Raw genomic sequence first — 13066 nt, 5'->3', positions numbered from 1 at the left:
ACACTATGGTGTTCCTAATTATATGCCAGTATCTGAATGATAACATATCTGAATGATACAGTTACCCTCCAAATTTAAAATTCTTAAGCCCAGATAGCTCTTGCTTGTGCACAAGGTATTGTCCTCAGCTAATAATTACATTACTCAGTAGAACAGGTAAGGCAAAAATGGAGAGACATGTGGGCCATACCGCTGAACCTTCTATATGGTATTTATTTCATATGATAGAAATATGTCCAGTAGACTTACCTTAACATGCAGTTAATTAGATTTGGCTTATTGCTTCTATTGACTCCTTGCATGTGAGCTTTTGGACATGCCAGTTTACATGCTGTGGGCAGCTAATGTTTGATGATGTCAGCATGTAGCTATTTACTTTTCTTTATGAAGGTGTCTGGTTCATCAGCAGGATAAAGTGAGTGAGTAGGAAGGGTTTTCTGCAGCGTTTTAAGTAGAATAATGCAGCATAAGGAAATACTAGTGGTGCGCAGAACCCAGCTATTTCCCAAGATGACTGTTTAGCAGTAATAAAAGAGTGCATCAGTAGACGTGCATCAATAGATTTGCAGTAAACCTACAGTCAGGTCAAGGAGTGACTGTGCGTGTGGTTGAAGTAAAGCTTTGTAGTGGCAACAAGCAGAACTGCCGCAAGTCAAAATTTCATGCCACAGTTCCACAAGTGGAAAACCTTCAGAAATCTGAAGGGTAGCAACTGTAGAAACAGGATTTCTGAAGCAGCTGGTGTTGAACTGTCTTTGCTCTGACTGCAGTCAGTTGACTTGATGATGCCTTAAGTATCTGGAAAATCTTTTACTATGCTGAAAGGAATGTACTCGCATTTCAAACCAGATGCCAGGCATTTTAGGTAAAAAATTATGCTCAGCTCATTTCTTCACTTCCAGTTGCCCCCTACAGACTTAGTATGCATGAATTTCCCTCAAATTCAAAAATGTGTTCCTCCATAGAGTCTGATGGAGTCCAAAAGGTGTGGGCTGTACTTAAAAACAAGGTGTGGAATGTACTTAAAAACAAGCAAGAGAAAGGGTCAGGGCATAGGCAGCAGGCAGGAGGAGAGCCCATGTCTGCAGGCAGGGAGCTGGGGCTGAGCAGTAGACACAGGAGCAAGCTCTTTAAAATGCCAGATGCCTTGACTGAACCCAACCAAATGGGATTGGTGGCATTCAGCATGGGCTGGAAAACCTGCCCCAAAAGTTGGAGCAGTATCAAAGCATGTCTGGAAAGCACTGGTGGAAAGTAAATACCTATTGGGAGGTTGCACATTTATTTGCAAGCAAATGTATCTTTAAATGTAAGATACAACTTCTGAAAAATATGAAGTCAAACAGATTGTGCTATTCCCAATAAAAGAAAAATACGGCGCTATAAACTGTAAGTTTAAGTAAAGTGACACACCCACGCTTAGAGGAAAAGGGCCAGGAGGGTATGTCTTGGTCACTTATCTGGACAGCAACAAGCTACACAGCCAGATGAAACCAGATACTTTAGCTAGTAGGCAGTGTTCATTCACTTGCTGTGGAGTTTCCAAACCTGCAGTATGACAATAATTTTAAACTTTCTGCAAACTCAGAACCACCAAACCAGACTTTAGTTTATTACATGGTTTACGTGCAGTGCAGATGTTTCAGTAATGTTAACATGTTACTGTCCAATTTAAAAATCTAAGTTATCTTCCTCTTTAAATAGCTTTCCTGACTGTATGTCCAAGTTGGACCTTTGTGCTATGCAGTACAGTATTTGTGCTATAAGGTTTCCATAAAAGGAGTATCCACAATTGTGTGTTACACTCTTCAGAGGCTGTTTTTAGTTCTTTAAGTAGAAAACCAGGACACTGTGGTGGGATCTATTAAACTGCTGTATCTTGTGTGCAATTTTACAAATACAGATTTAGGGGGGGGGGAGGGGGTTAATCATATAATTAAGTTTTGAATTATTTCCAGATTTTCCATGAGTGATTTACTTGCTATTCTTGTAGCTCAGCAAAGGCCCTAGCCTGCAGGATGCTTCTATCTGTTCTGTTGTCACTTTCCTTGGAAGACTTGGGAATTAAAGTGAGAGCATCACAAACTCCCCAGGCAACTAAGCTGCCTGTTAGGCCAAAAGCAGAAGCCATTGTTGGATCTGCATGAGGCAGTGAGGTTTGAGCTTGAGGAATGTTTTCCTATGTATGTGTGGCCACAGAGGAGTAAAACACAGTTCAGCGGTACTTTCTCAAATCTGGGTCCTGGCTGCTAAGATTAGACCCTCATGTTCATGGAAACAAACAGAAGTGCAGTATAACATGTGTGGGCAGAAAACACGTAGATTTAGGGTTTGAGATACACAGATTCCACTACCTAGATCTTGTATCTTCCTTTTTTCATATTTGGGCTTCCCTTCTGATTAGAGGGGATAGGAATTGGGATGTAAGGTTCTTCCATTTCAAAAGGTGAGTTTTCCTTCTTTTCCAGAATTGAAAGGGTTATAGACAACAATACTACGGTGAAAATGGTTCCCATCAAGATTGTTCATTCTGAGAGCAGTGCAGAAAAGGAGAGTCGGCAGTGTCTTGTCAGTACTATGGAGCCTCCTGCTTTACCCAGTGGTTTGGAAAAGGACCAAATTAAAACACTCAGCACTTCTGAGCAATCCTATTCACGATTCTGTGCTTACACCAGGCAAGGTGTAGAGCCAGAGCTGGAAGCCAGAACCAAACCAGCTGCCCCTCAACCAGCTGAAGAACCTGGGAGCAACTTGAAAGACAGCAGTGCTGCCACACCAGCAGTCAGCTATGTAAAGGCCAAAGAGAAGACTTTTGAAGATTGGAAGTCAGAGGAGCTAGCCAGAGAGATTGTGGGAAGAGATAAATCTCTAGCAGACATCCTAGATCCTAATGTGAAAATAAAAACAACAATGGATCTGATGGTTGGTATATTCCCTAAAGATGAACACCTCCTGGAGGAAGCTCAACAGCGCAGGAAGCTCCTGCCTAAAGTTCCTTCTCCAAAAATTTCAGAGGAAAAGTGAGTATTACTTTCTGCACTCCTTGTAAGCTGCTGTCCAAAGGGTGTCAGTTTTCCTAGGGGGATTGAAGGCTAGGATCTTCGTGCTGTTGAGGTTTGGGGCTTTTCTGATACTTTTTCTGTCAGAATTGCGGTCAAGCGTAATGCTGCTAAGTATACCCTTAATAACAGAAAAAGAACAATGTTGCACAATATGACAAGTTTCCTTTTAAGATCTCGTTGAAAACGTATTTGTGTGAGAACTTAAGGAATAACCATCTTCTATTTCATAGTGATTAGATACTTTACCAAGATCGTCTGGTAAAAGTCTGATAACTGGATAGCGAAGGAAAAATATTTTACCCTTGTTTATGTGATGAAAATTTAAAAAGACAGCTTGAAATGGGCATGAGACATTTCCTGGAAGTGAATGAGAACAAAGAAAAGATTGAGTTCCATTAAATTCCATCCATATGTTGATGTTCTATGGGTCTTCCGCTTTCTTGAGATGAGTAATCAAATTAAGTTGTAGCCTTCTCATGAAGTTCATATGTAATTCCATAATCAAAAAGATAAATACTTAGGTTGCAATGTCCTGCATTTGGAAGTCTGAAAGGATATTTTCTATGACGCTGAGGTCTTTGTGCTACTTGGAAAAATGTAACTACATTTTGTTTCAAGATGAGGGATCTTGGGTCCATTTCAGTCATTGTAATTGTGAAAGGTCTTAAGTTTTAGCTTTTGATGGGCATGTGCTGAGTTCAAATTTTCTTCACAACCAGATTTTATTTACCCTATTTACTTAGGTAATGGCTTTCTGTTGAACCCCTGCTTGCTTGTTGAAATGATGGCTCTAAAAGATTGTCCTTTCTTTGCAGCGATTAGGGTGTCAAGGCAGCTAATAAAAGTTTTGGCTTTTTACCAGGAAAGAGGACCAGAGCGCACCGTCTGCCATCTCCCTCACAACCAATTCTACTTACTACAGCACATCTGCACCAAAGGCAGAGCTGCTGATTAAAATGAAGGACATGCAGGAGCAACAGCAGCAGCAGCAGAGTGAAGAAGATTCTGAAGATGAGCTGGATCATGACTTGTCGGAAAAGAAGGTAAAAGACATTTCAAAAGTGTAATGCATTTCATTAACTGTGAATTTGCTAGGTAAACACCCTTAAATAAAAGGCTTTTTAGGTAGGACAAGGGGTAATGGGTACAAACTGGAACACAAGAGGTTCCACTTAAACTTGAGAAGAAACTTCTTCTCAGTGAGGGTGACAGAACACTGGCACAGGCTGCCCAGGGAGGTTGTGGAGTCTCCTTCTCTGGAGACATTCAAAACCCGCCTGGACACGTTCCTGTGTAACCTTATCTAGGTGTTCCTGCTCCGGCAGGGGGATTGGACTAGATGATCTTTTGAGGTCCCTTGCAATCTGTAGCATACTGTGATACTGTGTGATACTGTGATACTAAAGATCATTTGAAAAATCAGCCTGGATTGGTTGAGGGGAGAAATGGGAGGGGAGTGGACAGGGAAAGGTGTTATGTGCCCAACTATGATTTTGGTTTTTTGCAGCTTGATGCATGTTGTGGAAGGTCCCAAGGGGAGAAGTTTTGGGGAGGTTACTTTCAAATAATATTTTGCATTTGAGTTTCTCATATATTTCTCTCACTTGCTATGTATAAAGAAACAGGAGTGCTTATGTATCCCACTGTAACTGGTGGTGGTTATAGTTCCGTGTTTTTGAAATGCAGAATTTAGGTCCAGGGTTTGTCATGAGAGAGAAGGAACATACATGGCTATACAGCTGCTTGTTTGATTTTTTTTTTCTTCATTCGGTTTGTCACTCGTGAAAATACTTTGCTCCCTTTTTCTACCACCCAAATTAATAAATGTAGTTGTGAGAGATAGCTAATGAGCTTGGTTTATTCAGTGGAAAATGCCCCTTGCAAGGGAAGCTGTCTTATCAACTCTCTCCATTTCTTCCTTTCCCTGTTCTCTCTCCATTCTCTCCCAGCTTATTCTTCCCCTTTTCTCCTTTCTCTCTGCTTTTTCTCTCTCCTTTCTCTGACCTTTATCTCTCCTTTGTCTCTCCTTTTGCACTCTTCTTCTCTTTCCTGTCTTTCTTCTCTCTCCTCTTTCTTCTCTCTCTTCTCTCTTTCTTCTTCCTTTTTTCTTCTCTCTTCTCCCTTTCTTTCACCTTTCAGCTTTCCCTCATCTTTCCCTGAACTTTCCATTATCTTTTCAGATCCTTTCCCTTGCCTGTATTGTCTTTCCGTTGACTTTCCATTATCTTTTCATCTCCTTTTCCTCTCATTTCGCTTGCTTTTCTTTCATCTTTTCCTCATCTTTCAGTTATTGTCCCTCACTTTTCCCTCACCTTTCCCTCACCTTTCCATTTTCTTCCTCTTGCCTTCCCCTCGTGTTTGTGTTACCTTTTCTTCACCCGTCCTTCTCCTTTCACATGTCCCTCACCTTTTCTTCATCATTCTGTTATCTTTCCCTCATCTTTACGTTCTCTTTCCTTTGCCTTTCCCTAACCTGTCTCTTGTCTTTCCCACGTCATTCTGTTACCTATCCCTTGTCTTTTGCTTGGCTGTTTCTTGCCTTTCTCTCATCTTTCATTCATCATTCCATTGTCTTTCCCTCGCCTTTCCCTCACCTTTCCATTGTCTTTCCCTCACCATTCTTTCTCCTGTCCCTCACCTGTCCCTTGCCTCATCTTTACTCTGTCTTTCCATTATCTTTCCCCCTCCTTTCCCTTGTCTTTCCCTTGCCTGTGCCTCGCTTTTCCCTATTCTGTCCCTCACATTTACTTCTCATTTCCCTCTTCTTTCTCTTGTCTTTCCATTATCTTTTCCTTGCCTTTCCCTCTCATTCATCCCCATCCTTTGGTGTTTTATTTCTGATACAAGGTTAACATAGTCCCCATGGAACCAGGGGAACTTCTTCATGAAGTTCAACGGGGCCAAGTGCAAGATCCTGCACATGGGATGGGCAATCCCAAGCACAAATACAGGCTGTGCAGAGGATGGACTGCGAGCAGCCCTAAGAAGGGCTTGGGGATGTTAGTTAACATTAGCCAGCAGTGTGTGGTTGCAGCCCAGAAAGCCAACCATGTGCTGGGCTGCATCAAAAGGAGCGTGGCCAGCAAGTCGAGGGAGGTGATTCTCCCTCTCTACTCTGATCTCTTATAAGACTTCACCCGCAGTACTGTTTTTTTCTCTCTTCTTCTTTCTCTCTCCCTTCTTCCTTCCTTCTTCCTTTCTTCTTCTCTCTTCTCCTTCTTTCTTCTTTCTTTTCTATCTCCTCTCTTCCCTCTTTTTCATTGTCTCCCTTTCTTCTCTGTACTCTCTTCTTTTTATTCTTCTCTCTTTCTTCTCCTTCTTTCTTCTCTTTTTTCATCTCTTTCTTCTCTCTTCCCTTTTTCTTTCTTCTTTCTTCTCTTTATTCTTTTCTTGTCACTTTCTTCTTTTTTCTCTTTGTTCTCTCCTTTCTTCATTTCTTCTTCCTGTCTTTTTTTTCTCTTTCTTCTTGTCTTCATTCTTTCTTTCATTTCTTCTTTTTTCTCCCTTCTCCTTTTTCCCCCTCTTCTTTCTTCTCTCCTCTGCCTTCTGTTTCTTCTCGCTTCTTTGCCTTCCCTCTTCTCTGTTTCTCTGTTCTCTCTCCATTCCCTCTCTGCTTGTTCTCTCTTCTTTCTCCTTTCTCTCTCTGCTTTTTCTCCCTCCTTTCTCTGACCTTTATCTCTCCTTTCTCTCTCCTTTTGCATTCTTATTTCAGTCTTTATTGTGAACATGCAGACCCATTTTCTTATATCTTTTTTTTTCTCTGCCTTCTTTCTATCCTAGTTCTGCTTTCTTCTGTCTTCTCTATTCCGCCTTCCCTATTTCTTCTTTCTCCCTTCTTTCTCCTTTACTTCTCCCTTACTTCTCCCTTACTTCTTTCTTCTCTCTTTCTTCTGTCTTCCCTCTTTTATCTTCTCCCTTTCTTCTCTGTTTCATCTTCCTCTCAGCTTTCCCTTGTCTTTCCTGCCACTTTCCCTCCTCTTTTTCTAGTCTTTCCCTCGTATTACCCTCATCATACCCTTGTCATTCTTTCCTTTTTCCCTTGTTCTAACCCTAACCATCGCCTGTGCCTCACCTTTCTCTGTGCTGTCCTTCATCTTTCCCTCACCTTTCCCTCACCTGTCCCTTGTCTTTCTGCTATCCTGTCTCTCTCCTCTACCTCTCCTTTCCCTCGTTGTTCCGTTATCTTTCCCTTGCCTTTCCCTAACCAGTCTCTCACCTTTCCCTCATCTTTCCCTAATCTTTCCATTATCACCTCACCTTTCCCTTGCCTTTCTATCGCTTTTCCTTATACTGTCCCTCATCTTCCTGTTATCGCTCCCCCTTCTTTCCCTTGTCTTTACTTGTCCTCTCATTGACCTTTCCCTCTCTTTTCCATCACATTTCTCTCACCTTTCCCTATATTGTCCCTCTCCTTAATCTTGTCTTTCTCTCATCTTTCCCTCATTGTTCCATTGTCTTTCCCTCTCCTTTCCCTCTCCGTTTCCTCACTTGTCCCTCACATGTCCCTCACCTTTTCTTCATCATTCTGTTATCTTTCCGTCATCTTTCCCTATCCTGTTCCTTGCCTTTCCCTCATCTTTCTATTCTCTCTCCCCCCACTTTCTTTAAACTGTCTCTCACTAGTCTCTGACCTTTCCCATGTCTTTCCATTACCTTTCCCTTGTCTTTTGGTTGGCTGTCTCTCCCCTTTCTCTCATCCTTGTCTCGTCATTCCATTATCTTTGCCTCTCCTTTCCATCTTCTTTCCCTCACCTTTCCTTATCTTTACCTCCCCTTTCCTGTCCTGTCCCTAGCCTTTCCCTTGTCTTTCCTTCAACTTTCTGTTATATTTCCCTCTCTTTCTCCTGTCCCTTGCCTTTTGCTCATATTTTCTTCATCTTTCAGTTACCTTTCCCCTTTCTTTCCCTTATCTGTCCCTCACCTTTCCCTTGCCTTTTCCTCATCTTTCTCTCGCCTTTCTCTCACTTTTCCCTTGCCTTTCCTTTGCCTTTCCCTCGTATTTTCCTCACCTTTCCTTCTTATTTCTGTTATTTCCCTCCCCTTTCCCTGTCCTGTCCCTCACCTGTCCCACGCATGACCTTCTCCTTTCCCTCTTTTCCCTCGCCTGTCCCTCCAGTTTCCCTCACATGTCCGTCGCCTTTCCCTCGTGTTTCCATTATCTTTCCCTCCCCTTTCCCTATCCTGTTCCTCGCCTTTCTCGTCCTTCCCTTCTCTTTCTGTTACCTTTCCCTCATCTTTCTCCTGTCCCTCACATTTCTGTATACTTTCTCTCTTCTTTCCCTCACCTTTCGCTCATGTTTCCGTACCTTTCCCTCACCTTTCCCTATCTTGTCCCTAGCCTTTTCCTTACCTTTATATTTTCTTTGCCTTTCTTTCTCCTGTCCCTCTCCTGTACCTTGCCTTTCCCTTGTGTTTCATTTGTCTTTCTGTTATCTTTCCCTTTCCTATACATCTCCTTTCCCTCTCCTTTCCTTTGCCTTTCTTTCTTCTGTCCCTCTACTGTACCTTGCCTTTCCCTCGTGTTTCATTTGTCTTTCTGTTATCTTTCCCTTTCCTATCCACCTCCTTTCCCTCTCCTTTCCTTTGCCTGTCCTTCTTCTTTGCATTATCTTTCCCTCTCCTTTTCCTATCCTGTACCTCTCCCCTCACCTTTCCTTATCTTTCTTTTGCCTATGCTGTACCATCTCTCCCCAATCCCTTACATTTCCCTTTCTTGCCCTCACCTTTCCTTCATTTATTCCTCATTTTTCCATTATCTTTTTCTCTCCTTTCCTTCACCTTTCCCTATCCTTTCCCTCATCTTTCCATCTATTTCCATCATCATTCCCTCTCCTGTCCCTTGCCTTTCCTTTGTCTTTCCATTTTCTTTCCCTCTCCTATCTGCCTCCTTTCCCTTGCTTGTTCATTGCCTTTTGCCTCTTCTTTCCATTATCTTACCTTTATCTTTCCCTTTGCTGTGCATAACCTTTCTCTATCCTGTTCCTGGCATTTAGCTGTTCTTTACATTCTCTTTCCATCGCCTTTCCCTATCCAGCCCCACTCCTTTCCCTCATCTTTCCTTATCTTTCTTTCGCCTTTCTCTGTCGTATCCCTTGCCTTTCTCTCATCTTTCCCTTGTCTGTCGGTTATTATATCTCTCCTTTCCCTATGCTGTCCCTCAGATTTCCCTTGCCTTTCCCTCATCTTTCCCTCACCTTTCCCTCATCTTTCTGGTACCTTTCCCTTGCTTATCCAACTCCTTTCTCTGTTGTTTCCCTTGCCTTTCCTTCTTCTTTCCATTTTCGTTGCCTTTCCTGTGCTATCTCATGCCTAACCCTTACCTTTGCTTTTCTTGTCCCTCACCTTTTCCTCATCTGTTCCTCATTTTCTATTATCTTTTCCTCTCCTTTCCCTATCCTTTCCCTCATCTTCCTCCCATCATCTTTCCATTCTTTTCCCTCTCCTGTCCCTTGCCTTTCCCTCTCCCTTTGCTTGCCTGTTTCTCATCTTTACCTATCCTGTACTTCTCCTGTCACTTGTCTTTCCATCTCTTTCCGTTATCTTTCTTTCACTTGCCCTCTCCTTTCCCTCTCCTTTATCTCGCCTTTCCCTTGTCTTCCCATTATCTTTCCCTCTCCTATCCATCTCCTTTCCCTCACTTGTTCCTCACCTTTTGCCTCTTCTTTCCATTATCTTACCCTCATCTTTCCTTCAGCTGTGCCTCACCTTTCTCTATCCTGTCCCTTCCATTTACCTCTCCTTCCTGTCTCATTTCCCTCACATCCCCCATCTTTTGCTATCCTGTCCCTCATATTTTCCTTTTTCTTGCCTTTTTCCTTCTTTCCATTATCATTCCATTGCCTTTCCCTATCCTGTGGCACTCCTTTCCCTTAAGGCTCATCTTTCCCTTAACCTATCTAACTCTTAACCTTTCTCTTGTCTTTCCCTCGTCCTCCCCTCGTCTTTCCGTTTTCTTTTCCTTGCCATTTTTTCACTTTTCCACGTGTTCTCCCTTTCTTTTCCCTGTGTTCTCCCCTGTCTTTCCGTTGTCTTTCCCTTGTCTTACTCTAATTTTTCCTTATTTTTCACTCACCTTTCCCTGTCCCATCCGTAGCCTTCCCCTCATCTTTCCCTTGTCCTTCCCTCGTCATTCCATTTTCTTTTCCTTGCTATTCCCTCGCTATTCCCTGTGTTCTCCCCTGCCTTTCCCTCGTCTTTCCCTCATCTTAAGCTCATCTTCCCTTGTCTCTCTCACCTTTCCCTATCCTGTTCATAGCCTTCCCCTCATTTTTCCCTTGTCTTTCCATTAGATTTCCCTCCCCTTTCTTTCTCCTTTCCCTCATCTTTCCATTACCTTTCACTTGGCTTTGCCTTGCCTCTGCCTTGCCTTTCTCTTGTCTTTCCCTCATCTTTCCATTATCTTTCCCTCTCCATTACATCTCCTTCCCCTTTCCTTTCCTTTGCCTTTCCTTATTCTTTCCATTATCTTTCCCTTGCCTTTCCTTATTCTTTCCATTATCTTTCCCTTGCCTTTCCCTATCCTGTCCATCTCCTTTCCCTTGCCTTTCCTTATCTTTCCTTTGCCTTTCCCTGTACTATTCCTCACCTTTCCCATGTCGTACCTTATCTTTCCTTTGCATTTCTCTATCCTTTCCATCAGCTTTCCCTCACCTTTCCCTTGACCGTCCCTCACCTTTCCTTTCCATTCCCTCACTTTTCCCTGTGTTCTCCCACTTCTTTTCGTCATTCTCTCGTCTTTCCTTCATCTTTCCCTCATCTTGCCATTCTCTTTCCCTCTCCTTTACATCTCCTTCCCCTCTCCTTTCCTTTGTCTTTCATTATTATTTCCATTATCTTTCCTTCACCTTTCCCTATCCTGTCCCTCTCCTTTCCCTTGCCTTTCTTTATCTCCCACGTGCCTTTCCCTGTGCTATCACTTGCCTTCCCCTCATCTGCCCTTATCTTTCCTTCGCCTTTCCCTGTCCTTTCCCTCGCCTTTCCCTTATCCTTCCCTCACCTTTCCATTTTCTTTTCCTTGCCATTCCCTTGCTTTTCCCTGTGTTCTCCCCCTTTTTTTCCTCATCATTCCCTCGTCTTTCTCTCATCTTTTCCTCGTCATTCCTTCATCTTTGCCTCATTTTTCCCTCATCTTTCCTGTTCTTTCCCTCACCTTTCCCTATCCTGTCCCTAGCCTTTCTCTTGTCTTTCCATTATCTTTTTCCTTTTCATCTCCTCTCCCTCTCCTTTTCCTTCCCTTTCCTCCTTTTATTATCTTTCCCTCACCTTTCCCTATCCTGTCCCTCTCTTTTCCCTCGTCTTTCCCACATCTTTCCTTATCTTTCCTTCACTTTCCCCTATCTTTTCCCTTGTCTTTCTCTCATCTTATTATTTGCTTCACCTTTCCCTCTCCTGTCCCTTGTCTTTCCCTCCTCTGTCCATCATTTTCTGTTCTTCCCCTCATCTGTCCTTCACCTGGCCCTCACTTTTCCCTTTCATGTCGCTAGCCTTTCCCTTGTCTTTTCTTCATCTTTCCATTATATTTAACTCACCTTTCTTTCTCCTGTCCCTCTCCTTTCCCTCGCTTGTCACTTCGCTTTTCCCTCATCTGTCCAACATCTTTCCATTATCTTTCTGTCTTGTTTTCCTCCCCTTTAACTCTCTTGCCTTTCCTTCTCCTTTCCCTCAACTTTCCCTATCCTCTCCCTCGCCTTTTCCTAACCATTCTCTCATGTGTCCATTGTTTTTACATTATCTTTTTCTCCCGTCTCTTTACTGTCCCTCTCCTTTTCCTTCCCTTTCCCTCAGATTTCCCTTGCCTGTCCCTCAACTTTCTCTCTCCTTTACCTTGCCTTTCCAGCACCTTTTATTTGCCTGTCCCTCTTTTCCTTCCCCTTTCCTTCTCCTTTACCTTCCATTTACCTTGCCTGTCCCTCGCCTTTCCCTCTTTTTCCATCGCCTGTCCCTTGCCTTTAACCTGCCTGTCCCACGCCTTTCACTCTCCTATTACTCACCTTTCCCTGTCCTTTCCCTTGTCTTTCACTCACCTCTCTTTTTTCTCTCTCCTTTCCACTGCCTGTCCCTCACCTTTCTCCCATATTTCTCTCATCTTACCCTTTTCTGTTCCTCTGCTTTCCCTTGTCTTTCTCTTGGCGTTCCCTCGCCTTTTCCTCTCCTTTCCATCTCCTTTCCTTTGTCTTTCCCTCTGATTTCCTTCATCTGTCCCTCACTGGTGCCTTGCCTGTCCCTTGCCTGTCCCTTGCCTTTCCTTCTCCCTTGCCCTTCCGTGTCCTTTCCCTCTCTTTTCACTGGCCTTTCCCTCTCCTTTCCTTGCTTTTCACTTGCCTTTTCTTCTCTCTCTCGTCTGTCCCTCACCTTTCTTCCACCTTTCTCTCATCTCTCCCTCTTCTGTCCTTCTGCTTTCCCTTGTCTTTCCCTCACATTTCTCTCACCTGTCCCTCTCTCCGTTTCCTTTCCTTTTCCTTTCCCTCTCATTTTCCTCAATTGTCCCTCCCCTGTGCCTTTCCTGTCCCCATCCTTTCCCTCTCTTTTCACTCACCATTCCCTCTCCTGGCCCTCTCTTTTCCCTCACCTTTCCTTCAACTTTCCCTCACCTGTCATTTGTCTTTCCCTCTCCCTTCCATCTCCCTTCTCTTCTTTCACTCTCCTTTCCCTTGCCTTTCCCTCTCTTTTCCCACGTCTGTCCCTCTTCTTTCCCTCACCTGTCCTCTCCTGTCTCTCTCCTTTCCCTTGCCCTTCCCTCATTTTCCTTTTTCTACGTAAATAAATCAAAACCCCAAAACAAACCAAAAAGCCAAATACACCCTTCAAAAAAACCTAACCCCCGAAAACAACCACAACAAACCACCAAAAAAAACCCAACAAAACAAACCCAAACCACAAAGCCCCAAACCAGAATAAAAATTAATGAACACCCCCAAAGCAGTCTTTCCAAAACTGTTTTATCTCCTGCGTGTCTTTGCCCTCTGGGCCAGCTCTGCCCTGTGGCTTAGTGTCCCCTCCATCCC

The 13066-nt window shown here is 43.4% G+C and overlaps 1 protein-coding gene across 1 annotated transcript; it reads left to right on the top strand.

Annotated features, from left to right (window-relative positions):
- Positions 1–2446: 2446 nt before the first annotated feature.
- LOC133226481 (protein Shroom2-like) lies at positions 2447–4144 on the top strand (the record flags this gene model as incomplete). The annotated part of the gene is made up of 2 exons (XM_061380086.1): positions 2447–3020; positions 3925–4144. Coding segments are annotated over 2 exons (779 nt in total), but the record flags the coding sequence as incomplete, so codon positions are not given.
- Positions 4145–13066: the final 8922 nt, after the last annotated feature.

The sequence above is a fragment of the Neopsephotus bourkii genome, unplaced genomic scaffold (assembly GCF_033783945.1).
Source record: "Neopsephotus bourkii isolate Nb327-2 ecotype Australia unplaced genomic scaffold, CSIRO-AGI_Nbou_v1 NB_1788, whole genome shotgun sequence".
NCBI lineage: Eukaryota > Metazoa > Chordata > Aves > Psittaciformes > Psittacidae > Neopsephotus > Neopsephotus bourkii.
This window is presented reverse-complemented; position numbering and strand designations above follow the sequence as displayed.